Raw genomic sequence first — 27946 nt, forward strand, 5'->3', positions numbered from 1 at the left:
TCACAGAAGGACCTCAAAACCATCGGGGTAGAGCAGGAACCCCGTGAAGACGCTGTCGTCCTCTGCGCCGGCGTAGAGCCCGTTCCAGTCCTTGCCAGCCTCCAGCCACACTTGGTCACCCACCCTGAGCTTGAGGATGGTCAGGAAGGAGGCCTGGTCGATGTCCTGGCCGTAGAGGGTGTCCCTGGCCTTGGCCACCCTCCTGCTGCTGGCCACGAGGCTGAGGCGCGCGGGGCGGCCGCGCACGGTGACGTGGTAGGAGAAGACGTAGGCCCCGGCCACGCTGCAGTTGAACTTGCCCGTGGCGGGGTCGTAGTCGCGGCGCTCGTCGAACCACACGCGGTCAAACCTGATGGGCACGTTGGGAGGAGGGAAGGGCCGCGACAGCCCCGCGCTGAAGGCCGAGCGTGGCGCCTTGGGGACGTCCCCGCGGGCGCCCTTGGCCCCGCGGGAGCCTTTCCTGCCCGGGGCACCGCGGCCGCCCTTGGCGCCGGGCTCGCCCTTGGGCCCGCCGGGGCCTGCCATGCCCGCGGGGCCCACGTCCCCTTTGTCGCCCTTGTGGCCCTGCTCGCCCTTCTCTCCCTGCTTGCCGGGCACCCCCCGCGTGCCCTCGGTGCCAGTGTCCCCCTTGCTGCCCTTCTCGCCCTTGGTGCCCCCTTCCCCTCTGTCCCCCTTGGCCCCTCTGCCCCCTGGCTCCCCACAGTACCCCTTCTCCCCCGTGTCCCCCTTTTCTCCCTTGTCCCCCTGTTCTCCGCCCGCTCCCGGCTCTCCGGGGTCCCCCCTGTCCCCTTTGTCTCCTTTGGTGCCGTTGTCACAGGTGTCCCCTTTAGCCCCCTTTTGTCCCTTCAGTCCAGGGAAGCCGTAGCTGCCCTTGTTGCCTTTGGCTCCAGCTTCACCTGGGGGGGGAAAATGAAGATTAAAACCAATAAAACAGATTAAAACCAATAAAAAAGAAGGTTAAACCAAATAAAATTGGATTGCTCTGGAGATGGAAGGACCATCCAAAGGGGTTGGTCGTTCCATGCTGTTGTAAAACCCAGAGCAGAGGGAAAGGTCAGAGCAATCCTGGATTTTCCAGAGCAATCCTGGATTTTCCAGACCTACCTTGCAGCCCAGGTTTCCCTGGATAACCGGGACTTCCACTCGCTCCTCGCTCCCCTTGCTCCCCTTTTCCTCCTAGGACATTGCAGCATTGATTAATTAATGAATTAATTGGTGCTGGTGCGTGCAGCGCAGCAAACACCACACCCTGCTGGGACTGTCTGTGTGTGTCCCTCACTTCGTTAATAAAAGAGACCTGAGCAATGTGGGGTTTGAGGAAACACCTCCAGGAGGCTGAGCTGGATCCCACAGCCCTGAGCACCACCTCACTCCCCGATCTCTGCCCCTCTGCCAGGCAGCTGCTGCTGTTTCACGGAGGATGGAGAGGGTGACAGCTCTGCATTCCTCATTCCAGGCTGGCCAAAAAGCTTTCCCAGGAGTGAATCGCTGCCTAAGGGGCGCAGGGACTGAACAGCCCCACTCTCTGCTGGCACCCCAGGTGATTCTCCAGAGGCAGCAGCAGGATCCTGCCAGGAGAAAGCTGCTCCAAGCCCCAGATGAAGGGGCAGGGTTTCCTTTCAGGAATACTGGTGGATAATGATGGCTCAGCATCTGAACTGAAGCTCTTTTGCCTCAGAGATTGAAATTGAAGTTGAAATGCATTTTACACCTGCACAGATTTTACACCTGCACACAACTTCTGTGGTGGCTTTTTTACCTCTGTCCTTCATCCAAAGCAAACTGAACCCAGATTTTGAACTCCTGTTCAGAACAAGAATTTTTGAGTGAGATCTTTATGAGCAGCTGCTCCTATTCCACCTGAACAAACACTGCCACCACCTGAGCTCCTGTCCCTGCACTGATGCCAGCTAAACCTCTCCAGGGCTCAATCCCTTGCAGAAATCTTCTTTTGCTTTAAAGAATATGGGTTTTTTAATAATTTTCTGGTATTTTATGAGAACAGCAGCATTTTCCATCATTTTCCATTGGTCTGGTTTTTACCTCTTTCTCCTTTAGAGCCTTTTGGACCCTGAGGGCCGGGGGATCCTGGCAGCCCTGGCAGCCCAGCATCTCCCTTCTCCCCCTTGGGACCTGTAAAATCAACAAAATCATCTCAGTAACTCCAAGGTTTAACTTCTAAATAACATTTTGATCAATACCTGAGCAGTGTGGCATTGAGGAGTGCATATGAGGCGATTCCATCACCTTGGGAAGAGCTGCTTGTTTTATTTGACATCATCAAATCTCACACCTTTGCCTTTCACTCTGGGCCGTAGTTAAAGACTTTTTAAAACCAACTTTGAGCTGCCTCAGAGCCACAGGAGCTCAGAGGTTCACAAAGCATCAGAAATTAATCTGTCTTTAATATCTGAGGAGCTGCCAGAGCTTTGGAATTGTCCCTTTCCTTAAGGAGAATTAATTCTGCCAATATAGAAGGGGAACCTGGGTGAGAGCTCCACTCTGCAGAAAGGAGGGATTGAAATTCCTTCCCTTTTCCATTCCCTTTGGAATCCAGAGATTCCCAGTGCCTGTCTGGAACCTTCAGCCACCACAGGGACTTTTCCATCAAGAGATGAGAGATCAAATTCCCTTTACAGCCACCACAATTTCCATGAGCCAACTGTTCCCAAGCCACGGGAAGTGAAAATCCCTGGAGTGCATTGGATTAAAGGAGAATTATTTCATGATTTTCCCACCTTTCCTCAGATGAATAGTTCCTATCTCCAATAATAGTGCTATTAAAGTGAACTTTTGCAGGCTAATGCACTATTCATTAGAGCAGGAGCAGAATTAGGTGCTCTGTGGATGTGTATTTTAGCAACAGAAAGAAGACACAAAGTGTATTTTATTAAATATTTAGGTCCTTTATAGAGAGCTGCTTCTTGTGCTTTATTTATTTATCTTTAAAATTGAACCCAAATTTTTTTTTTAATTTCCTCTTTTGCAATGGGGAAAAAAAATCAAAAAATAAAAACATAAAGAAACCTTCAGTAAAGATGCAAAACTGCTTGAAGGTAGTTTTGGGGGTCATAAAGCCATGGTTGAAGTGGATGTGAAATTAGAGCTGTGAATCCAAGGGGTCCAGGGCAGGGACAGAGAATTGAGGAGCGTGGCCTTCTGCCAGCAGGGATTTGGGACGGTCCCAAAGGAATTCCCAAACTCCCACTGGTGATTTGTGACTTCCAGGATGTGGCTGACATTCACTCTTCTGCTCTGGATTTACACAAATCAGAGTCACACCCCACATTTTATAGAAGCATGGAATCACAGAATATCCTGAGCTGGAAGAGACCCACCAGGGTCATCCAGCCCAGTCCCTGGCCCTGCCCACACACCCCAAAATCCCAACCTGGGCATCCCTGGCAGCGTTATCCAAACACTGCTGGAGCTGTGGCAGGTTTGGGAACATACCCATTCATTCCCTGGAGAGCCTGGGCAGTGCCCACCACCCTCTGGGGGAAGAACCTTTCCCTAAAATCCTAATACCCACCCCAAAGCTGCCCTGGAACAGCTCCAGCCCTTCCCTGGCTGCTGTCCCTGTCCTGGGGAGCAGCAATCGGAGCTGAGTTAGGGGTTAAAGAGAGATTGATTAGGAGTAGCTGAGTTAGGGGTTAAAGGGAGATTGATTAGGAGTAGCTGAGTTAGGGGTTAAAGAGAGATTGATTAGGGGTAGCTGAGTTAGGGGTTAAAGAGAGATTGAGTAGGAGTAGCTGAGTTAGGGGTTAAAGAGAGATTGATTAGGGGTAGCTGAGTTAGGGGTTAAAGAGAGATTGATTAGGGGTAGCTGAGTTAGGGGTTAAAGGGAGATTGTTTAGGGGTAGCTGAGTTAGGGGTTAAAGAGAGATTGATTAGGGGTAGCTGACTACACACTGTGTATCACTTAACATTTACTGTGCTTGCAGAAGTCAGATGAGAGAAAGCAAGGCTGTTGTGATAAGGAAGAGAAGAATGCAGGGCTGCTGATGAGGAGGATGTTTGGGCCCCTAAAGCAGCCAAAACCACGCAGCATCAGAGCTGCAGATCGCTGAGATCTCCCCTACCAGCTGCACAAACCCTGCCAACGATTTCCCGAGGGAAAAGCCGCCGGATTTGGTGTTTGCAGCCCAGCAGAGAGGGCTCGGCACACCTGGGGGTCCCGGGGGGCCCGGCCAGCCCCGAGGCCCCACCGCGGGCGGGCAGCAGTCGCAGCAGTTGAAGAAGAACTCGGCCGAGTCCAGCGTGGAGTTGTCCAAGGGGAGAAGCGTGGGGAGCTCAGCTCTGCCCGGTGCCACTGGGAGTGGGATTTTCCCCGGGACAGACGGGGGAGCTGCTGGGGGCTGGGGAGGTCTGGGCTTGGTGTAGAGCACGGCCGGGGTCACCTTCAGCACCGCCAGCGCGGGCACAGCCAGCGCCAGCAGCAGCAGCGGGACGGGCCGCGGGCAGCGCGGCATGGCAGCGGCTGTGGGAGACACACAGACACACAGACACACAGACAGACAGACAGACAGCAAAACCCTCCTCGCACCCTCTGCCTCGCCCCCGTGCCCTCAGCTCTCTTCACAGAGAGTTTCCCAAGGGTTTCTCCTGGGGGAAGGCAGTGAGAACGTAGGAGAAAGAAGAGAAAATAATTCGTATCTCTACGGGCTGCTCCCGTTTTTGCACGTGTGGAATGTGCTATGGGGATTGTTTGCCCAAAGTGATTTGGTTAATTGGACGCTGTGAAAGTTGTTTTGGGTGATTAGCCAATCACTCAAAGATGTGGCCTGGCTGTCTCAGACAGTCATGGGGATTTTTTAGTATCTTAGTATAGTATAGTATAGTACAGTTTAGTATCTCTATAGTATAGTATCTCTTTAGTATAGTTATAATATAGTATTAGTGTAATATAGTATAGTTTTAATAAAGCAATTGTTTGGCATTCTGAATCATGGAGTCAGGGCGCATTATTCCCTGGATGATGATGATGATGATAATAAAAAAATTATATTATATTATATTATATTATATTATATTATATTATATTATATTATATTATATTATATTATATTATGTTATATTTTTATTATTATTATTATTATTATTATTATTAATAATAATAATAATAATAATAATAATAATAATAATAGTCAGGGGGATTGCCTGTTTCTCCTCTACTTCCCTGAAGCCAAGACAATGCCAGGGGTGAGGCCCTGGCCCTGCTTCCCCTGAGGATTTGTGGCTGCTCCATGCCTGGAAATGATCAAGGCCAGGCTGGGTTGAAGGGACCTTCAATCCCATCCCGTTCCATCTCTGGGACACCTCCCACTGTCCCAACCCCGTCCAGCCTGGCCTTGGGCACTGCCAGGGATCCAGGGGCCGCCACAGCTGCTCTGGGAATCCATCCCAGCCCCTCCCAGGGAGGAATTCTTTCCCAAAATCCCACCCAACCCAGCCCTTCTCCAACTCCAGGCCATTCCCATCACTCCATGCCTTTAGGGAAAAGTTTCTCTCCAGCATTCTTGTAACCCCCCCTTTGGTCCTGGAAGGATATGGGGAGAATTCCATAATGATTTCAGAGTCCAACACAACTACACACAATAAAGAGCTTTTCTCTAAAAGAAAAAATGGAAACAAAATGAAACATCAAGTTTTCCAAACTCAGGTACTTTGGAATCAAAAGTATTAAGTATACCAACATTTTTATCTTGATTTTTTTTCGTTCCCGCCTGATTTTCTGGATTTTTTAGTGCAACCTTTCACATCTGCTCTTTTCATTTCTCAAGTGCTGATTCAGCTGACCCAGAGAGAAAGCACAAAGGCAGCAGGCCCCCATTTTCCCATTTTTCCAGGTGCTGCCTCTCAGGTGACCCGTCACAAAAAGCACCTTTGTTCCTTTTTTAAAGCAGGGTCCCCACCTGTAAATGCAGAAGGAACAGAGCCCCTTTCTTGCTGGGGCTGAAACCCAACCTTCCTGAGGAGCCTCAGCATTCCAGAGCATGGGAAACCTCCAGGAGAGACCCCCCCAGCCCTGTCAGCCAGAGGGCAAAAGGACACCCAGCCCCACACCAGCCATCAGGACCTTTCCATCTTTAAAAATTCCCTTCGAGAGGAAAGAGGGATTTTTTTTTTCCCCTCACCTTTTTCAAACAAAATGAAATCATTTAATGGAAAATTCATTCCCCACATAAAACCCCCAGTGGTCACTGCTGGATGTTGGAATCTGCTGAGAATTTTAGAATTTAGCACCGACCCCCCAAGAGAACACTGCTTTTAACCTGAGACTGTAGAAAATACCTCCAAAATTAAATGATAAAACTAAGATTATAAATGTGTGGTTTAAATAAAAGTGTGTAATATCACATAGTAAAAAAACTTAAAGTTTTAGAATATAATCATATATATAAGACAAGATAAAAATTTTAAGGCAGAAGCAAATCCTTCTTCTTCACCTTCTTCTTCATTAATTAAAGTAGTATTGTATAATTAAATTTAAAAATCCACATTACAAGCCAGTTAGTTATTAAATTAAAGTAGTTAGTACTTTAATACAAGTAATACAAGTACTAAATACAAGTAGTTAGTTATTAAATTAAAAATAAAAATAATTTGTATCATTTGCTAATTAAAAAGTTTCTCCTTAAGAAACCTTATAAAAAGAAAGATACAACTCCATTTTTAATTTGTTAGAGTAAAATACTGTAAAACTCACAATTTGTGAAACTATAACATAATAAAAAATATAAATAAAAACTAATAAACATCTAAATCCAAACAAAAATCACCATCTCACACATTTAATCCCAACCCTAACAAAAAAGAAGATAAAACTCAGCAGTTGCCCACTGGGACCCTTCAATCCATAAGGATAAATTATCCCTTCCCCGTGAGTGAGTTTATTTAGAATGGGATTCCAGGGCCAGATTTTGGTCCAAAACTGGGATTTTTTTTCCCTTACCATGAAGAGTTTTCCTGGGAAGTTGGTGTGGATGGAGATGCTCAGCACAGGCAGGCAGGGAGCAGCCAGAGCCTGCAGCTGCAGCCACGGAGAAAAAGGAGAGGAAAAAAAAAGGAGAAAAAGGAGAAAAAAAGCAGAAAAAGGATCATCTGCTGCCTGGAAAAAGGGAAAAAAAACCCCAATTTCTCCTTTTGAACAATATCCTCACACAGGAGCATCCTGTACCAGCAGGAGATAAGTAAATAAACCCATTATTTACACACAAAATCCCCCAGGGATTTTAGGGATTTAATAACTTTATGGGGAAATTCTAAATCAGTTCTCAGATCCAAACCATTCCTGAGTTTTCCTGTCACACATCACAAGCCCCAAACTCAGCCAGATTAATTGATTGCTGTCAAACACTTGGAAAACATAATTAATAACCAAATTTTACCTCACCGCCCTAAAAAAATTAAATCCTCAGAGCAAGGAACCACTAAACAGATTTTCATTTTAATGGGCAAGACTGTTTCTATATTAATTATTCTTAAATAATTATTTTAGGATTTTTTTTTACATGTCAGAGGGTAGGAACAAGTTGATCTTTAAGGTCTCTTCCAACCCAAACCAGTCTGTGATTCTAAATAAATGCACTTAAATAAAACTAAATTTTTGGGCTTCTTCATTATATTAATTCACCACCACTGAATATAAAATCATTCATTGGAATCCCCCCACTAAAATTATAATTCACAGTGGACACAAAATAGGAAGAATGAAACTTTGCTGCAGTGCCATATAATTCATAAATTAATCTACATGCAATTGAATCTAAATATCTACTAATTATTAACATATTTCCCATAATAAGATGGTAATAATACACTTTTTGTGTGTGTGTGCTCTCTAAAATTCCGGATATTCTAGTTCACAACAGGAATTTAACCCCAATCCATCCATTTTAAATATCAGGGAGATGATTGCACTTTATCTCATTTCATTATTTCTATTCTCAGGTGTGTGAGGAGAGAAAAACCCTAATCCCCATGCAGTTATACATTGATTACAGACAGGAATTTTTCTGCAGACAAATCCTATTATTTTAAATTGTGTGACTCTCTCCTACCTTATAAACGCCCCTGCTCCCAGGAGGACCCCCCCTCCATGGCACCTGCAAAAAGGGAATTTATTTGGGGACAGAATCAGATTTATTTGGTCCCAGCTGCTGCTGTGGCCAATGAGAGCCTGCAGGGGGGACAGGGGGGATTGGCAAAGTCCCTGCAAGGAGCACAGGGACACTGAAATCCCAGAAATCCAACCCTGGCATTGGCAGCAAGGAGCACAGGGACACTGAAATCCCAGAAATCCAACCCTGGCATTGGCAGCAAGGAGCACAGGGACACTGAAATCCCAGAAATCCAACCCTGGGATTGGCAGCAAGGAGCACAAGGACACTGAAATCCCAGAAATCCAACCCTGGCATTGGCAAAGTCCCTGCAAGGAGCACAGGGACACTGAAATCCCAGAAATCCAACCCTGGCATTGGCAAAGTCCCTGCAAGGAATGAGGTGAAATCCCAAAAATCCAACCCTGGCATTGGCAAAGTCCCTGCAAGGAGTGAGGTGAAATCCCAGAAACCCAATCCTGGCATTGGCAAAGTCCCTGCAAAGAGCAGGGGGACACTGAAATCCCAGAAATCCAACCCTTCCCTCGTCCTTGGATTGGCAAAGTCCCTGCAAGGAGCAAGGGGACACTGAAATCCCAGGAAAATTGCAGAAATCCAACCTTTCCCTCAAACCCCAGGATGCTGCTGGGGTGTTTTGGCTCTACCCCAAAGATTTTTGAGGATTTTAAGGATGTTCCTCCTTCATCTCATTGGGTACCACCAGACCCAGCAGGAATTTGCCTGGACAGTTTTGAGGAGAGTTTTGACGTTTGAGGACCCAAAGGAGAAGGAATTTGTCCATTTATTTCTGCAAGGTCCAGGTTTCTGTCTGTATTTAAAATGCAGATTTTTGGCATCACAATCCCCTCCCTGAGCTGGGAGTGTGGAAAGGGGTAAAGGAAAAATAAAAAAGCTCTATGGGATCATGAGAGCAAGTTCCCTTTACTAAGAGCAGATCTGGATGGTAATTTGCTTTTTTTCCCCCCCAAAGGATCAAATTGTGAATTAAATGCTTGAGAGAAATAAAACCTGAAAATGAAAGAGAAAATAATCTTTGGGTTTTGCCTTTGTAGTTGTTTTGTTCTCAGCTTAAATTTGGGGGTAGGGGGGATTCATTTGTGATAAGAACTTTAAATGCTGCATGGGGTAAAAATTATTTCCTTTACATAGAAAAAGAGCAATGGTTCATGTATGATTTGAAATGCTTGACTAGAGAAAATACAAAGAAAAATAGAAAATACATAGAAAATACGTATTAGAGAAAACATCCCCCTCCACAGGGATTTCCTTTGGATTCAGAGGAATAAAATTACCTCCCTGCAAATCCAGTCTTGTTCCATTTGCTGTTACTAAAATTCAGATATCAGGGGGAAGATGAGATGGGGAAAAACCTGCATCAGTCTGTGCCAGTGCATCCCACAAGCCCTGCACCAAACGTTGGTCCAAATCCCCTAAATCTGAAGCTGCACCTAAATAGGGATTTATTGCCCTTTAAATTTACTGGCTAGGAGCTCCAAAAGCTTCTATTTCCCAAAAATAACCATTTGGGGAGTTATTTGAGAGCCTCCTGGAGTCAATCCCTCCGAGAGTCCCGAAAGGCAGATTTAGAGCAGCAGAAACACACAGTTATTTATGGGAGACGCCAGAATTACAGCTCAGGAATTATTCTGGGCTGGGTTTTAGAGCCTTTTGGGATGTAAAACATATTCCCCCAGGTGTTATCCCAAACCCTGCCCCGGGATTTCCTTTGTGGGGAGGTCTGGGCTGAGAAAAGCATCCATTGTCTCCTCAGGAAACTGGAGACACCAAAGGGAAAAGGGATCAAATTCCCTGGCTCCCCTTTTCACCAGGGGGTCCCTTTGTGGGGATGTCATGGACACCTTTTTTTCCCAGGAAAATGTTGTTTTCCTTGTGTGTTTGGGAAACAAAACCGTCCTCAAGAGCCCTTTTGGGGATTGTTGCCCTCCTTGAGGCCAGTGCCAGATTTCAGGGAAAATGAGTGGCTGGAATTCCAGGCTGGAGGTTCCTTTGGGGCAGGGCTGTCATTCCCTCCCTCAGCCCCAGCAAAGCCTCTGGAATCATCGTTTAATCCTGGTAAATCCACTCAGAACCCAGCTCCCCGCGTTAATCAGCATTTCATTATGAGACAAAGGGCTTGGAGATTTCATTCAGGAGAGGATCCTGTGGCACAGGCTCCCTTTGCAGGTGATTTCAGCCCAGCAGGTGTTGCAACACTCCTTGGAAAGAAGGAAATGGAAAGCTCTGGTTTCCTTTCACCCAAATTCTTCTTGGCTCTGGCTAATCTGGGCTGTGTAATAAAATCCAGGGTTCCAGCCCAGGGCAGAGCTGCAGCACCTCCAAATCACAGCAGGAAGCAAAAATCTGGGGATAAAACTGTCTGTGTGCTGGAATCAGGGAATTCAGGGAGGTTATGGTATTTAGGGAATTAAAAAGCAAAGGAGAGTGAGAATTTTATTTTTTTTCTGATCTACAAACTCGCTGCAAGGGCTTTGGATCTGCACTAAAATCAGAGGGAAGATTCCCACTGATTTCTTTGGAAGAGATGCCTAAAACTCTCCACCTCCTCTGCAACTCACCCAGAAGCAGCAGAGACAGCAAAATATCTCCAAAAAATAAACAGGGGGATGTATAAGAGCAATAAATTATAAATAATCGTAAAATTAGATCTCCTGACTCAAATCACATCCTGAGTTGGAGCAGACCATTGAAATCCAACTGCTGGCTCTGCACAGGACATCCCACCAGGAATCCCACCAGGATTAGGGCAGGAGCAGAGTGACTTCATTTCCAGCTCTTATTTTTCATTTCCAGCTCGCATTTTTCATTTCCAGCTCGCATTTTTCATTTCCAGCTCGCATTTTTCCCTTGGAAAGGGAGAAGGAGCAAGAAGTGCTGATGTGGGGAGGGTTCCGTGGAGGTGGCAGTTGTGCCAGATGTCACCTGGTGCTGGGACTGGGGACAACAGAAGGGGCTCCAGGCTGGCAGGAGCAGGGATGAGAGGCCAGGAGTGGGATGGAGCAGGAAAACCCAGGAGGTTTTAGGAAACACGGGAATTGCTGCTCCAGGTGAGGCTCGGCACAAGAGGGAGCTCCAGGAGCTCCCAACAGCCCGGCCAGGGACGGGTTTGAGCTGAAGCACAAAAATCAGGGAATATCCCCGTTGGAATGGCCCCAATTCCTGGACAGGACACCCCAACAATCCCACCCTGTCCAGCATCCCAGCCCTAAGAATTAATGACCCCACACACCCTGAGCCATCCTGAGCCATCCAGGACAAGCACAGAGCTCCAAACCAAACATTTTCATTTTCCCAGGATAACTTCCCAAAATGGAATTTTTTGAACACAAAAGTCAAATTTCTGAGAGACCTGCACTGCTCAAACCTGTTTGCATTGGGAGCAGTAACCCATATAGAGGAAAACAAACAAACAAAAAAAAACCCCAGATTTGGGAAGAATTCTTCATTTTAAGGAAATTTCCTTTGGAGAACTGGTATCAGAATGAGTAGGATTGATCTCAAAGCTGGGCCTGCTCCTGGTGAAATCTTCTCCAGCCCCAGGGTGGGATGTGTTCAATGGGTGATTCCTCCCAGAGCACCCCAAACTCAGCTGCCTTCCCAGAGGGAAACCTGAACCTCCCAAAGCAGCTGGATTTTCCTCTGGAACACTTGGGAAGCAGTGATGGGTGGGGATCCCCACCTGGTATCCTGTAGCCATGAGATTTTCTGGAAATGCTTTTTGCTGGGATTTTTTCTCCTGAGAAGCTGAGAGGCCTCAGAAATTACATGTAAACATTGATTATCTGCTGCTGTGGAATGCAACAGGTGCATCTGGGATTGGTCTTGTGTGGTTGTTTTTAATTAGTGGCCAATCACAGCCCAGCTGGCTCAGACTCTGGTCAGTCACAAGATTTTATTATCATTCCATTCCTTTCTATTCTTTGCAAGCCTTCTGATGAAATCCTTTCTTCTATTCTTTTAGTATAGTTTTAATATCATATATATAATGAAATAATAATAATAATAATAATAACTATGAATTAATTATAATGATATTAATATTATAATAATAATAATAATAACGAATTAGTTATAATGATATGAAAATAATAATAATAATAATAATAATAATAATAATAATAATAATAATAATAATAATAATAATAATAATAATAAAATAATAATAATAATATTAATAAATAAATCATCCTTCTGAACCATGGAGTCAGATCCTCGTCTCTTCCCTCGTCCTGGGACCCCTGTGAGCACCAGCACAGGTCCCAGTGAGGGTGGCAGTATGGACATGCTGGGATCTGCAGGTCAAGAACAAACCCCAGTTATCCCAGTTATCCCAGCAGATCTCACACTTTGCTCATCCAGAGCCCAGCTGGAGCAATTCAATATTGGCCAAGGGACACAGCAGGAAGCAGAGATGTGAGAATGTGACTCAGCCAGGACTGGAGATCCTGCCCAGCCCTTGTTCTGATTATTCCTTTACCTTCTAATTACTTGTTCCTGATCCCAGAATTCCACCCAGCCCCTCCCCCAGCTGGGCGCAGGCCAATTAACCCAGAACATTAATTGATATTGCTATTGATTTCTTGATATTGAAGAGAACAAGGCTGCTAATAAATAATCCCAATTCCACGTAAACAGATCCCCATAAAACAGAATTTCTCAGAAGGAACCACTGAACTCATCTGGCACAAAACTCCCAAGGAAATCACAGCACAAGGGAGGGTCAGACCCGGTCACTGCTGCCACCAAGCCCCACAGGGCTTTATCCAGCCTGCCCTGTCATTAGATACGAGGGTTGTTCTCTAATTTGTCAGGAGAGGGTGGCTGTGGGCAGGATCACCACACACCAAATTAGTTGGGAGCACAATTAGCAACACAATAATCTCAGCTTCAGCCAGAGCATCACCTCAGCCCAGAGCATTCTGCAAACTCTGCCACATTTCCTTGCTGACCCTGGGAGTTTCCTTCCCATTAACCAGGACAGCCTCAGCAGCCAGACCAAATCTGAGCAGACACATCCAGATCTGCCACTGCTGGAAAATGAAGAGTTCAGGCTGTTGCTTTGTTGGGTTTGCAGGAACGTCCTCAAGTCTGCTGAGGTGGGGGCTTAGATCCGATTTTAGGGAGAAATTCTTGCCTGTGAAGGTGGGGAGGGTGCCCAGGGATGCTCCATCCCTGGAAGTGTCCAAGGCCAGCTTGGACAGGGCTTGCAGTGACATGGGACAGTGGAAGGTGTCCCTGCTATGGCATGGGTGGAATGAGATGATTTTAAGGCCCCTTCCAACCCAAACCATTCTGGAATCCTGGGATACTATGAAATTGGATTTTCTGGGAAATCCTCTGGTGATCCAGGCCGGGAAGAGCCTGGCCTGTTGTGTTGCTGCAGGGCTGGCACAGCCCAAAGGCTCAGAAATTCTCCCAGATTCTACAAAAGCCATGCTGGCCTTTCTGGCAGGGCAGGGATTCTCTCCTGTCTCCAGGGGCCGAGCTGGACGTTTCCTGCAGGAGCCAAAGCCACGCTGGAGTCCCCAGCAATAATTAACACAAATCCCCAGGGGCCAGACCAGAGGGGGATCAGATCTCCCAGAGCAGCAGCCCCTGGGGAGACAAGGAAACAAACTCCTGTGGTTTTATCTGCTTCATGCAGGTAATTTGGTCTGGTTTTTACCATGACACGCACAGGGCTTTTAGGGAAGGCTGAGGTTCAAGCAGGTCTGGAGCAGGAGGATGGTAACCCTGAGGAAGCTGGCAATTCAATGTGGTTGTGTTCCTCATCTTTTATTTTATATAGGCCTGATTTAAAAGCACTGGGAGGTTTTGGGGCTCCTTTGCTCAGTGCAGAAGGGTCAGCCTGCAGCTGGTAAATGCAAGGGTTAGGTTTATAAATAAATTTATTTATCTGCATAAAGTCTCTCCTTTTCAAACCCTGCTGTAATAGAAAATTAATTCAAAAGTTAATTCTTAATTTCCCTTTTTTTTTTCTTTTTCTGTTCTGTTAATTTGCTTTTTATTCCTTGCAGAGGACAAGCCAGAGGCTTCTCCTGAGTCAGGGAAGGAAGCAGCAGGAGCAGGAAGCTCAGGAGCAGAGCCTATCAGCAGCAGGGCCTGATAAATCAAACCACAGCCTTCAATTAAACCCTGTCCTACTTCTCAGAATTCAGAATTCTGAGTTCAGTCAGTTCTGGCTTGGGAGGTTCTTCCCTCTGGAAACACCAGCAGGGCCTGGCAGGGCCCCTCAGCCCTGTCTTGTCTCAAGGCAAACAAAACCCAGATTATCAGCAAATCTGAAATTTATTGTGAGGCAAATCCTTCTCCATTTGATAAGGCAGAGTGTGCCAAAGGCAAACTGAGGCATTTACACGGCACTGAACCTTCCTCTGCTGAGTTCAGCCGGGGGTGAAGGGTCTGGAGCCCAGGAGGGGCTGAGGGAGCTGGGAAGGGGCTGGGCCTGGAGCAAAGGGGGATCAGGGGGGCCCTTGTGGCCCTGCACAGCTCCTGACAGGAGGGGACAGCCGGGGCTGTGCTCCAGGGATGAGGGAACAGCCTCAGGCTGTGCTAGGGGAGGTCAGCTTGGATTTTGAGAACAATTCCTTCCAGGAAAGGGCTGCCCAGCCCTGGCACAGCTGCCCAAGTCCTCTGGTCTTGGGGACCTCCAAGGACTGTTGGAGTCCCCATCCCTGGAGGGATTTAAAAGCTGTGGGCTGTGACATCTGGGGACAGGCTTTACTGGTGGCTTTGGGAACACTTGGGCTCAATCATCTTGGAGATCTTTTCCAACCTAAATGATTGATTCCAAACTTCAGGGATTCTGTGCCCATTGGAAGCAAGGCAGCAGCAGCTCATCAGGGTGAGACTGTGGGACAGCTTTTTGTAAAAACTCCTCTCTGGAAAGTTCAGCCCCTGGAATAAATACCCTAAATGAAACTGCTGTGTGGAGCTGATGCCTCAGGTTTGAGCTTTTCTGTGTTTCACATTCTGTGCTGCTTTAGTGTGTGGGTCTGAGCTTCACATCAGGGGATGCTGAGCTCTGTGCACAGAGCAGGGAGACAAAACAATTCCTGCTCCAGCTGGGCACCAAGGGCAAATGATCCAAATCTCAGCCCAGGAGCACAAACCCCGTGGGCTGGAGAGAGAAAAACAAGCAGGGTGGGACTGCAGGGGCTAAAGCTGGGATGGGACAATGAACTGCAAGGTGCAAATGGAGCAGAACTGATCCAAGGCAGAGACCCCGGGAGCGCTGGTGCATTTTGGGGCCATTTTGGTTCATCTTGGGTGCAGCCCTGGCTGGGCTCTGGTGCTGCCCAAGGTGGATCCATGGAGGAGATGCTTGGAATGAATCCCTGCTTTATTCTGGAGCTCTGCCCAGCCTCTGCTCCAGGCCAGCCTGCACAGGGCATTCAGAGCAAGTGCCCTGATAACCCAAAATGCTTTCGCCGGGATTTTTAGGGGATTGGGTGACACACACCCACCCATCGCTGGCAGAACCACTCTGGCCATTTCCAGCTCTGCCCACTCAGGGATTTCCCCACCCCGAGTCGTGCCCAGACACAGCACAGAGCTCCGGGACAGGCAGAGCTCTGCTCCGGGCTAGGAAGGGACACAACCAGCTGTAAATTTTGAACCAAGCCTTTGCACGTGAATATTTTCATATCAAAGGCTAAGCAAGCATCAGTTCCACAATCAACATCCATAAAAACAGCAGCGGCAGAGAGAGGCACTGTTGGGTTGGGAATGAAAGCGTCACATCCTGATGGCCCCTTTGTCACCTGCGCTGCTCTGTTTGAGCAAGCGCCTCTTAAAGGTGCTCGCCGTGGAAAGAGCAGTTTTAAAGCATCGTTAAAACGCGTTCAAACAGGAAAAGAACGGCTTTAACCCCAGCTGTTACATCTGGCCCTGCAAAGGTTTGCATTCCTCTGAGGTCGGAAGGCACCGGTGGGCGCCAGAGCAGCCGCACTTTGTTTAGCGAGGGGATCGAGCCTGGAATCCGGCTGCTCCAGGGGAAAATCCGGGAAAAAGCATTTCTGACACTTTTGTTCCTCACTTAAGCTGCAAAGTTATGTGCTGAAGTAGATGTTTGGGAGCGAGCAGGACACCGCATTAAGCTTTTTTTTATTTCTGGGGCGGAACAAGCTACAGAAAGCTGCGCCTCATTATTGGCAGGGTCGCGCTGCATCCCACGGCATTTCAGATTAAGTCTGAAATGATGGATACCTGTCCATCCCCGTCTCTCCTTCCTCACCTGACACCTGGGGGTACCCGATCCATGTGAAATCATCCCGAAGCCCCTTTCCTCCCCCTGGAGCACCCCGCTGCAGCGCCGGCTCCTTCCCACTCATCCCCTTGGAGCCGGGATGCTCGCAGGCACCTGCCGGCACCCTTGGCAGGATAACCGCGCTGCGGGGGCGTCTGTCGCGATGGAAGGCTGCGATACGAAGGGTGTCTGTCGCGACAGAGGGCTGCGATAAGAAGCCTCTCGGTGCGGGGCAGCTCTGGCGCATCCCGCCGAGCGCATGACGCCAGCGCCGTTTGGAAAAGCCAGGGAAGCGCGGCGCTCCCGGGGAACAGCCGGCGTCCCGGAGGTGCCAGCCAGCTCCATCCCACGGGTTTCCCCGAGCCCGGCGCCGCCGCTCCGCCTCCCCCGCTCCGAGCGCAGCGGCTGCGGCAGCGGGCGGGGCGCAGGGACCGGCCCGGGGCCGCACGGACACAGCGGGCGGGAGGTGAGGAGCGGGAGGAGGGAGGAGGAGGAGGAGGAGGAAGGAGGGAGGGGGGAAAGGTGGGGATTTAAGCGCGGGCAGCGCCGGGCTGGGGAGCTGCGGTGCGCGGAGAGGAGGTGAGGGAGGCGCGGGGCCGCGCTGCGCTGCATCCCCGTGTTCTGCATCCCCGTGTTCTGCATCCCCGTGTTCTGCATCCCGGTGCGCTGCATTCCGGTGCTCTGCATCCCGGTGTTCTGCATCCCGGTGCGCTGCATCCCGGTGCGCTGCATCCCGGTGTTCTGCATCCCGGTGTGCTCATCCCGGTGCGCTGCATCCCGGTGCTCTGCATCCCGGTGTGCTCATCCCGGTGCTCTGCAGCCCGGCATTCCCGCATCCCGGCGCTCCCGCAGCCCGGTGTTTGTTTTACATCCCGGCGTTCCCGCATCCCGGCGCTCCCGGTGCTGGCGCTCATTCCCCGCTCAGCTCGGCTCGGCTCGCCCAAGGCCACCGCGGCGGAGACGCGTCCCGGAGCATCCCCAGGCAGGGCCGGTGACCTTGGCGAGCGCGGCCGCGGCCACGGCGAGTCCCCGGCGGCCCGGTAAGGAGCGGGGCTGGCCCGGTGAGGAGCGGGGCTGGCTCGGTGAGGAGCGGGGTTGGCCCGGTGAGGAGCGGGGTTGGCTCGGTGAGGAGCGGGGCTGGCTCGGTGAGGAGCGGGGCTGGCCCGGTGAGGAGCGGCGCTGGAAGCCGCAGGAGCCCCGGTGAGGAGCGGGGCTGGCTCGGTGAGGAGCGGGGCTGGCCCGGTGAGGAGCGGCGCTGGCAGCCGCAGGAGCCCGGGGTTGCTGCGCTGTGCCTCCTCCAGGGCGCTGCCGCGTTCCTGCCGCACCTGCAGCCTCCAGAGAGGGCTCCGGGCACGGGGGGTCCTGAGATGGGCTTCGATGTCCCTTCCAAGCCAGACCGCGCCGTGATTCTGGCACTTGTTGCCGCAGCCCCGCAGCCGGGGGTTCATGTCCGGGTGGCAGGAAGATGGTTTGCCTTAGGGATTCCCTAAAAACGAGTTAAACGCCCAGGAGGGGGAAGGTGGCGCTGGGTGGGGGGATGGATGTGGCCGTGCTGCTCGCACCGCTGGGCTGGGAATGCTCATCCCTGGCGGATTTTCCCTCTCTGGTTTCTCAAGAGTTGCCTTCAGTGGGAAGCAGGTGCAAGTCCTGCATTCCCTGTTGGATAAACCCTGGGTAATATGGAGCAGAATCCCTGCAAGAAATGCTGTGGCTCTGCTTAGTCAGCACAAGGCACTTTGGGGGATTTTAATGTGGATTTTAATGCTTTAGGAATTGGGATGCTGGGTTTTCTTTCTCTGATGAATATCACGAGCATGGTACAAATAACTGCAGTTCCAGGAGTGCTTGGGGTGATCTCTGGTGCAGGTTTTGGGGGGAGAAGCAGGGAAGCTGTGCGTGGAGCATGGATGTTATTCCAAGATTCCAGCCGGAATGGGAGATGCTGAAACACTGCTTGGGGAGCAGCCTGGGCCCATGGCAACGCCTGTGCCACCCCTCTGTGCCCAAAAAGCACCCAGAGCACCTGGACACAGAGCTCCAGCTGGCTGGGAGGCAGCCAGGGCTCTGCTCTGGGTCCTGCCAAGCCACATTTTATGGCGCTTTTCATTTGTTTTGTGGAGGATATCAACAGCTTTGTGTGTCCAGACCTGTTTGCTCAGGTGAGGAAGGGCCTGCAAAGGAAGCTGTTCCTCACTGCACAGATGGGGTTAAATCTGTGAAAAAAGTGCATCTCCTTTTTTATTTCTTATCTGTCGCAAGCATCTCGCTCCAATTTTGCTTTTCCCCTCTGGAGCAGTGACTGGAGTGGTGCAACTCTGCTTCCTTTGATGAGATCTCAGGGAGATGCACTTGCACAAGAGTCTGGTCCCATTTTCCAGCAATACCTGTCATAGCTGTGACAATATTCACCTCCTCACGTTGCACACAACCCAAGCTGTTACTTTCAGCTGCCTCAGAAATGACTCAGAGCAAAGCAAAGAAGTCTGAATAAAATAAGGGCTACAACTGAAAGTAAATCTTATTTTAGAGCCCAGACATCTCAGTTATTTTGTTGGTAGATTGATGTGTTTACACAACCTCCTGAACTTGGAAGCCTTCAAAGGATGTAGATGATGTCCCAAACCTCACAAGGAACTGAGGTTTGTCACCAGGAGCAAATGCAAAACCTCTCTGAGATATTCCTGGAACAGTTCTTTAAGGACTCTCAATTTTTAAGGGTTTGCAATTTAAACCTGGTGCTGGTCTCTAGTCCCAAATTTGAGGTTTTGGTTGGGAATAATTCTGTTCCATACCATGTTCCTAAATTATACTTACACTGAAAATAGAGGGAAAGGCTTCCCTTTCCCTGGGATTCAATTTGCCATTTTCCCATCTCCTCTGGCAGAGCTGCTCACCTGTTCTGTCCCAAGGTACAAATCCTGGCACAGGGGGAGGACCCAGAGCCCAAACCATGGCCAGCCCAGGAGAGCTGGAAAGGAAGGGATCTCCACCTAAACTGCAAGGAGCAGCTGGTTATGTAAGGAAACAACTGAGGAAACTTCAGGGGAGGGAAGAACAGGAAAATTGTTGAAAAATTAATTTAGCCTCGGAAGAAAATGGGACAGAGCTGCTCCAGGAACGTTGTTGGCACAGAGAAGCTGCATCTTCTCCTTTCCCTGTGTCTGAGTAAGGAGGGGATTGGGCACTGATAAATCAGCCAGGCTGCAGAGTCAGGGGCAGCTGAGTTATTCAGAGCTGTGCCTTTGCTGGGAGCAGCCTCCAGCTGTCAGGGGCAGGGAAGGCAGGAAATCAGTCCCAAATTCAGCTGCTGGGCTGGTTCAGAAGCCTCTCTCCAAAGGAGATCCCTGTGCGTGCTGCAGAGCAGCCTCTGCTTTCCTGAGGGTCAAAAATTTCTGCATCTCGTTTGCAAGGACTTTCTCACATGGTTGTAGGTCACCATAAACTCCATCTGTGTACTCAACTCAGCTGGAGGAGAAAATTCAGCAATGCTCTGGCTGCTGTCCCAGGCAGCAGGCAAGGCAGGCTGACAGGAATCCTCTGCTGCAGGCAGAGATGCAGCTGAATTCCAGCACCAAACCCCAGAAATGCAGCAGGAGGAGCACACACAGATCAGGGTCAGGTGGAGATGAGGAAGTTGGCACTCAGACTTTGTGCAGGTGTGGCACTGCCACTCGAGGAGGGGTTTGAGGTTCCCAGGGGTAACAGGAAGTCTCCCTGGCCAGGGAAAGCTCCTGGGCTTGGTGTGCCCTGAGTAACACTTGAGAGAACCAAAACAGCACCTGTGTGCTGCCACTGAGGCCAGCAGGAAGGAAGTTGGGGTTAAAGATCAGGAGGATGCTGGAATTCACTCTCCTGAGCCAGGTAGGACAGAAACAGGGCTGAAAACACCATTGCTCTTTCTGCCTCACCCCTTCCCCTCCTGGCAGATTTTACTTCCAGCCAAGCCCCCAGGCCCAGGCACGTGCAGAATGGCTGAGTCATGTGCAGCACCAGCATTTCCCCAGCTCAGACCCTCGCCCTGTGTGCCACAGGACATATGGCAGGGATGGGTTTACATCTCCTGGAGCTCTGCAATGGATGGCCAAGGCTGCTGAGGGAGAGGAACCAGGACTGCTCCACTCTGCTGTGCCCTCCACAATTCCAGGGGGGTTATTTATCCAAATCTGCAGGACAGGGTGCTTTTTGAGGTGCAGCCTTGTCTTTCAGCCTTATCCCTCCCACTCCTGGAAGATATTGCTGTGTTTTTTTCCAGCAGCCCCCACAGGCTCTGCAGTGCACTCCAGAATTCCAGGGAGGGTTATTTATCCAAGGTGCTTTTTGAGGTGCATTCTTGGCCACAGTGGGAGCTGTGCTGGGATTGCTGCTGCTCCTCTCATTCCTGGGATTTCCTCCCTGGGAGAACAAGCTGGAGGTTTAAATTTAAAGTTCCATGCAGGAGAGGAATTCTGTGGGAGAGGAATTCTGTTCCTGCAGGAACCTGAGGGCTCTGCTTGCCAGGAGAGGAATGCAGATCTCCAGGCTGGGCCGCTGCTCCATGGACACGCTCCATGCAGGATCAGAGCTGCAGGGATGCAACAGAGGAACAGCCTGAGGTTGCATTCCCAGGAAATTCTGGGATTTGGATTTCCCAGGACAGGCTGAGGTGGTGTTCCCATCAAATGCTGGGATTTGGATTTCCCAGGACAGGCTGAGGTGGTGTTCCCATCAAATGCTGGGATTTGGATTTCCCAGGACAGGCTGAGGTGGCATTCCCAGAAAATGTTGGGATTTGGATGCCCTGGAAGAGGCTGAGGTGCTGCTCCCAGGAAATGCTGGGATTTGGATTTCCCAGGACAGGTTGAGGTTGCATTCCCAGAATTTCTGGGATTTGGATTTCCCAGAACAGGCTGAGGTGGTGATCCCATCAAATGCTGGGATTTGGATTTCCTTGGAATGAGCTGAGGTGGCATTCCCAGGAAATGCTGGGATCTGGATTTCCCAGAACAGGCTGAGGTGGCATTGTCAGGAAATTCTGGGATTTTGATTTCCCAGCAGAGGTTGAAGTGGCATTCCCAGAAAATTCTGGGATTTGGATTTCCCAGGACAGGCTGAGGTGGCATTCCCAGGAAATCCTGGGATGTGGAATTCCCTGGAATGTGCTGCCTCATCTCAATTTCTGCCCAGCCACTGATCATTTCATCCCTTGAGCGCCGTGCTTGGTGCCCACTGAATAAAACATGAACGGAAACGCCCGGGAATGGGGATGGGGATGCATGAAATCCCTGGGCCCATCCCAGAATTTTGCCAGCATTAAGAGGGACCAGATGTTGCCTTGGATAAATCAGGATATTCAGCAGGACAAACCCACAGAACCCAGTGGAGTTACAGATAAGAACAGCTCCACATCAATAACTTGCAGGTAGGATTTCTATTCCGGTCCCAAGGAGGTGATTGCCCTTTCAGCTGCTAATATCTGGAATTATTCACAGGTCAGACAGCTTTTAATTCAGCCTGGCACTTTGGCTGGCTGCTCCTGCCTCCATGTGGGTGCTGGTGGGACTGGGAGCCCCTCAGGGACTCGTGTTAGGATTTTATTGAAGCTCCAGCACGAGAGGATTCCCTCAGGATGCTCCAAACCTCTTTCACTCCTGCTGCTGGGCTCTCCCAGCAATTATTCAGCAAATGGTCACTTTTAGCCAATCAAATATTTCTATTTTGGGGATGGATTGATTGTTTGCTGCTTTTATTTCTCATCTCAGCCCTACTTTCCATCTAAAGCAGCAGAGGTCACCTGTTGAATGATCGTGAGGCCATTTCCAGCTCCAGGCTTTGTTTTTGCCCGCTCCAGATGAACTTTTCCTGAATTTATGTTGGAAACCCTTTTTCCCTGGATGTGTAACTCAGCCAACCCCTCCTGCTGAGGCCATCAAGAGTTTTTCAAGCATTCTCTGGAAACCAGTCTCTCCCAGTTCCCCTGCAGGAATGTTTCTTTCCACAGGAATTTCCCAGCAGGAGCTGTCCAGCCACGGGTCAGAGCTGTAGATTGAAAATGTGACCAAAATTCCCCAAATCCCAGCTGCTCAAAGCAGAAATTACATATTAAAGAACCTAACACTGGCATCTTCTACCTCCCAACTAGCTCTGACTCCAGAAAATAAGGCCATTAATAAAGAAATTTGGGAGATTAGGCATGTTCTGGAATGAAACCTTGATATCTGGATGATGATTTATCTTTTCAGCTGCCCTAATCAGAGACATGTGTCAACAAGCAAGAAAATCAGGCAGCCACTTAAAACACTAAAAGCTGCTTTACAGGTTTCTCTTCTTGCATTTTTTTTTCCTCTTGGAGGTGCAAGTGCTGAAAATAACCTGAATATTGCTTAACAGGAGCTGAATTCTCTTCATTTCACTCATAGCTGGCTGTAACAGTCCCATGGCCTCTAAACAGGAAGGCATTTCCCCAGCACCTCGGAATGTTTCAACCCAAATTTGTAGACAAATGAATGCTGAGTTAAAATTGCATAAGAACAAATTTTCTCCTGCTCTGGAATGGTGGGAACTGATGAGTGAGTAACTCAGGGCCCTTTCAAGTGGGAGTGCCAGCTGGAATAGAATGAAGCACAGACATGGAAGTGAAGCCTCCCTAGGAGGAATCCTGTTTAAAATACAGATTTTTGGCCTCTGAAGTTTGCCTAGTAATCTGCTATTCTCTTTGATTGCTGCTGCAGTTAATTTGGGTGGTGAAGCTGCCCCAGACCTCTGGAGGTGTGGGGTTTTGGGCCACTCCTTATTCCCCACAATGGGCCCAGAGGGATGCAAATTGTCCCTTCCCCAAGGGATCAGTGTGACAGTGCCACGGGGCAGCCTCGTCTCTCATTGCCTCAGCAGCTGCTTTCAAAAGGCTTTTCCCCCCTTCCCCTCCTGTGTTTTCCTTTATAAATGATGCAGCTGGAGCTGTGTTATCTCCACAGCCTGCTCTCAGGAGTGTGTCAGTGGTGAGGGCACAGACTGTAATTTGCTTTTGCCTTTTACTTATCCCGAGCCCCAGCATTCATTAGGAGACCACAGAGCTCGAAGGCAGCTCCTGTTCCTCCTGGAATTCCAGAGTGCCTGGGGATGGAATTACTGCCAGGCTGTGCTGGGGCTGCAGGGAAACGCAATTCCCAGGCTGGAAAAAAGGTGCCAAGGGCTTTGGTTAAACCCAGAGGGCTGCTCATCATATTAACTGTCTCATCCTTTATTCATGTGGCTCTCCAAGGGGTGATGGTGAGGCTGCAGCCTGGAACATCACTGAAATCAGCCTGGGGGATGTTTTTGCTGCCTGTGGCTGTCCTTAGCAGCTCTGGATGGAGATGCACGGGGCTGTGAGCAGCTCTGGGCACTCAGACACCCCCAGCACTGCTCCAGCCTTCTCTGGGCAGGGGTTGGGATCAGCAGGGATTTACCCACGGATGGGATGAGTGTAACCAGCACAGCCCTAACCCCAGTGCAAACCCCGTAATCCTGGAAGAGTGAGAGGGCTCTCCCTCTTCTCCTCCTCCTCCTCCTTCTCCTTCTCCTCCTCCTCATCTTCCTCATCTTCCTCATCCTCCTTCTCCTCCTCCTTCTCCTCCTCCTTCTCCTCCTTCTCCTTCTCCTTCTCCTTCTCCTTCTCCTTCTCCTTCTCCTTCTCCTTCTCCTTCTCCTTCTCCTTCTCCTTCTCCTTCTCCTTCTCCTTCTCCTTCTCCTCCTCCTCCTCCTCCTCCTCCTCCTCCTCCTCCTCCTCCTCCGCCTCCCCACTCTAAGGAAAGGGTTTCACCCCCTCATTGGTCAGTGCTGCTCTTTTTGCAGAAAGTCTGGACAGAGGCACTTTTGGCTCCCAGGGAGCCCCACTGTGCCAGCTGGGCCACTCTCACTGAAGGCTCTGCAATATTTCCAAGGCTTTAAGGCCTCTCTCTCTCTGGAGTTCTGCCTTCCAATGAATGATGTGAAAGGAATCAGCTTCCATTCATGCCTGGCTAGAGAGCAGCGGTGCCTTCCTCCCCAGGCTGAGCCCCTGCAAGAAAAGCTGGCCACAGAGACAGCCACTGCTACATTTAAATGTTGATCTGCCCCCAAAATCATTGTGGAACTTTCTTGCTCTAGGAAATATGGGAAGATGGAAGTGAAGGAAATGCTTTGGGAGAATTAGGGGGGGAAACTTCCCTTTGGTAAATCCCACATCCCCCCAGAACAGAGCAGGAAAAAACGGAGTATTGGAATATTTTTGACCTATATCAGTGGCCCATCCTTATTTTAATTCCAGGTGCAAATTTCCCAGTGCCGCTTTAGGATTTGCTGCTTCGAGGGACAGCAAAGTTCTGCTGCCCCAAACTCACTGTGAACGCCAGACTGGAGGGGTGTGATGTGACCAGGCCTCTTTGCTCTGGTAGTTCAGCAGCACAAGTGTAGAAGAAAATGGGGCACTGGGAGGTTTTCCAGCAGGGAATCTGCTGAATTCCCTATGGACTGATCTGCTTGGAATGTCCTTAAACCCCAAAATAACGGAATCCCTCTCAAAAGCCTTGAACACTTTCTTATCATTCTGTTTTCTCTAAATAGATGCTTTTAGCCTGCATTTAAAGATTTTTTTTCAAATGCCAAAAAGCACATTTAACAATGAACAGTGGAAGCAAACCCTGTTTAATTTTCTGTTTAATTCTTGCTCAGCCACTCTCTTTCCCAAGTGGAGCCAGGAACAATGAATGCATAAAGGCATTACCCAAGAGGAAAATCTGTCCTAGATTTGTAATTTCCATTAAATATTCTTTAAATCTGTAACATTTTTCATTTCTTTGGAATGAGCTGCAAAAAAATTCCTTCTGCAATCAGAGATTACTTTTTTCTCCCTCTCTCTTTCTGAACGGCTTTTCTTTATTCCCAGCAATTGCAGAGCAATAAAAACGATTATCAAAAGTAAGCAGAGGAGTTTTTACAGGGCAGTTGTTTTAATCTTATCTTTATTCCAGGGCATGCATGGAGCTTATGGAACATTTATGGAACTTATGGAACTTTTATGGAATTTATGGAACCTTTATGAACTTACGGAACATTCCTGGAAGCTGGCTCAAAGCCTTTCTTTTTAAATGCCAGTTTCCCTGATTTCCACAGGGAACAGGATAGGAAAACACACTTGGAATGTGGCAATTGGTAGAATCACAAAGCCTTTCTTTTTAAATGCCAGTTTCCCTGATTTCCACAGGGAACAGGATAGGAAAACACACTTGGAATGTGGCAATTGATAGAGTCACAAAGCCTTTCTTTTTAAATGCCAGTTTCCCTGATTTCCACAGGGAACAGGATAGGAAAACACACTTGGAATGTGGGAATTGGTAGAATCACAGAAAGGTTTGGGTTGGAAGGGAGTTTAACCACCAGTCCCATGCCTGCCATGGGCAGGGACACTTTCTGCTATCCCAGCTCGCTCCAACTTGGCCTTGGACGCTTCCAGGGATGGATCAGCTTTTCTGGGAAGTGGGGATGCCCAGCTGATGCAGCTCCAATAACGGAGCAGCAGCTGCAGAACCCATCCATCCCCTTTGGTCCAGGGCAGCTGGTGGCACGGGCGCCTCAGGGAACGGGTTTGTGCGGTGTTTCCACGGGATACCCCCGCTGTAATCCCAATTTCCCTGTCATTCCAGGCGCTCTCCAAGCCCCAAAGATGGACGTGAAGAGGGTGAAGGACTACCTGTACTGGCTGTACTACCAGTACCAGCTGGTGACGTGCAGCTACGTGCTGGAGCCCTGGGAGCAGTCCATGTTCCACACCATCACGGTCACCGTGCTGGCCATGGTGGTCTACACCGCCTACGTCTTCGTGCCCATCCACGTCCGCCTGGCCCTGCAGTTCTTCTCCCAGATCTTTGGGTCCCAGCCCGAGGGCGCGGTGCTGAACTGAGGCAGGCCCAGCAGGGCCCGGCAGCTCTGTGAAATGGGTCACAAACGGTTCCTGCTGAGGGAAACCCTGCTTGATTCACCTCCGGGGCCGGAGAGCGCAGTGAGGCACCGAGCGCGGCCCCTCTTCCATGAACGCTCTGGGAATGGCACACAGCTCCTGGGATGGCACAGGATCCACGCGGCTCCACCTCCAGCAGCAAACCCCACCTCCTATCCCATCCTTGCTCGGCCATTCTCTTTCCCAGTGCCGCTTTAGGATCTGCTGCTTCGAGGGACAGCAAAGTTCTGCTGCCCCAAACTCACTGTGAACGCCAGACTGGAGGGGTGTGATGTGACCAAGCCTCTTTGCTCTGGTATTTCAGGCAGCACAAGTGTAGAGGAAAATGGGGCATTGGGAGGTTTTCCAGCAGGGAATCTGCTGAATTCCTATGGACTGATCTGCTTGGAATGTCCTTAAACCCCAAAATAACGGAATCCCTCTCAAAAGCCTTGAACACTTTCTTATCATTCTGTTTTCTCTAAATAGATGCTTTTAGCCTGCATTTAAAGATTTTTTTTCAAATGCCAAAAAGCACATTTAACAATGAACAGTGGAAGCAAACCCTGTTTAATTTTCTGTTTAATTCTTGCTCAGCCACTCTCTTTCCCAAGTGGAGCCAGGAACAATGAATGCATAAAGGCATTACCCAAGAGGAAAATCTGTCCTAGATTTGTAATTTCCATTAAATATTCTTTAAATCTGTAACATTTTTCACTTCTTTGGAAATGAGTTGCATCCTTTCACTCTGGCAGAGGCTGTTTTGGTGGCTCCTCCACCCCAAGTTCTACCAACACAGTCCAGGGGCCAGGATAGAGGAGATAAAAAATGAGGATATCCAGCAGGATTGGAGTGCTCATGTCTGGTGCTGGTTGGTGACTTCCAGGCTTCAATGGGTGGGAAAGGAACTTGGAAAAGAAGGCAACAGGAGGATGAACTCAGATCCAGCTTTATTCACATCTAAGTTCCTGCCTCTGAGTTCAGATGGTCTAAAATATTTTCTTTTTGGAAAAAAACTCTCCATTTCATCTTGCAGCTCAGTGAGGATGACAGGAAGAAGCAGCCCTGCTGTGTCTCAGTGCCCTCCTGCCTTCTCTGATGAAAATCACAATCTTTTCTGGCTGCTCCCACTCACCAAGGCAGCAAAGTGCAAATCAGCACCAGGGGAAGAGGATCCAGAGTGGAAATAATATTATAATACCTGCAGGGAAGGCTTAGAGAGATCTCCTTTACAAAGAATAAATTAGATTAATTACCATTGCCCGTGGGGAGGTTTTGGAACAATGGGAGGCTTGTTTGGTTTTCACTCTACACAAATCAAACGTGGGTGCCAAATCATAAATTACAGCTGCACTCTGCACGTCTCTACCAGCTGATGCTCCTGTTAGTAGAAGTGAGAAGTGCAAAATGTAAATAGCTTTCAAATGATGTCTGCACAGTTCTAGATTAAAGAGAAAACCCTCTTAACTCCTTTCTCAAGCTGCAGTGGGCTCCTGCATGCTTCAGAGCACAAATCTGTTTGGAAACGAAGACATGTGGTGAAGGTTGCCCAGATCTGAACATGTGTATGCAGTTTTCTCAGCCAAAAAAATAAAAATTTTATTCTTCACAAACGACCTCTGGCTG

At 49.2% G+C, this 27946-nt stretch overlaps 2 protein-coding genes across 5 annotated transcripts; one reads left to right on the forward strand and one right to left on the reverse strand.

Annotated features, from left to right (window-relative positions):
* Positions 1–17837, reverse strand: OTOL1 (otolin 1). The gene is made up of 6 exons (XM_077183608.1): positions 17159–17837; positions 16378–16560; positions 4169–4480; positions 2044–2133; positions 1105–1176; positions 1–896 (listed from the first exon to the last, which is right to left on the reverse strand). Exons 1-6 carry the CDS (start codon positions 17835–17837, stop codon positions 1–3), a joined length of 2232 nt encoding a protein of 743 aa, XP_077039723.1.
* Positions 16493–27936, forward strand: SPTSSB (serine palmitoyltransferase small subunit B). 4 transcript variants are annotated; one of them, XM_054639786.2, is made up of 2 exons: positions 16493–16855; positions 26028–27936. In XM_054639786.2, the coding sequence occupies exon 2, from the start codon at positions 26048–26050 to the stop codon at positions 26282–26284; it is 237 nt and encodes a 78-aa protein (XP_054495761.1). In that variant the 5' UTR covers positions 16493–16855; positions 26028–26047; the 3' UTR covers positions 26285–27936. The 4 variants fall into 4 exon arrangements, with proteins under 4 accessions (XP_054495761.1, XP_054495760.1, XP_077040317.1 ...); XM_054639785.2 differs by lacking the exon at positions 16493–16855 and adding an exon at positions 16919–16968; XM_077184202.1 differs by lacking the exon at positions 16493–16855 and adding an exon at positions 17296–17429.
* Positions 27937–27946: the final 10 nt, after the last annotated feature.

Source organism: Agelaius phoeniceus, chromosome 10 (genome assembly GCF_051311805.1).
Source record: "Agelaius phoeniceus isolate bAgePho1 chromosome 10, bAgePho1.hap1, whole genome shotgun sequence".
In the NCBI taxonomy this organism is placed as follows: domain Eukaryota; kingdom Metazoa; phylum Chordata; class Aves; order Passeriformes; family Icteridae; genus Agelaius; species Agelaius phoeniceus.

Coding starts and splice junctions, on each gene's coding strand:
- OTOL1 (XM_077183608.1), bottom strand. CDS start 17,837: ATGAACCCCCGGCTGCGGGGCTGCGGCAACAAGTGCCAGAATCACGGC. Junction 4,481..16,377: donor CGGGTACCCCCAGGTGTCAG/GTGAGGAAGGAG, acceptor TGTCTCCCACAG/CCGCTGCCATGCCGCGCTGC. Junction 897..1,104: donor AGGGAAACCTGGGCTGCAAG/GTAGGTCTGGAA, acceptor TTCCCCCCCCAG/GTGAAGCTGGAGCCAAAGGC.
- SPTSSB (XM_054639786.2), top strand. CDS start 26,048: ATGGACGTGAAGAGGGTGAAGGACTACCTGTACTGGCTGTACTACCAG.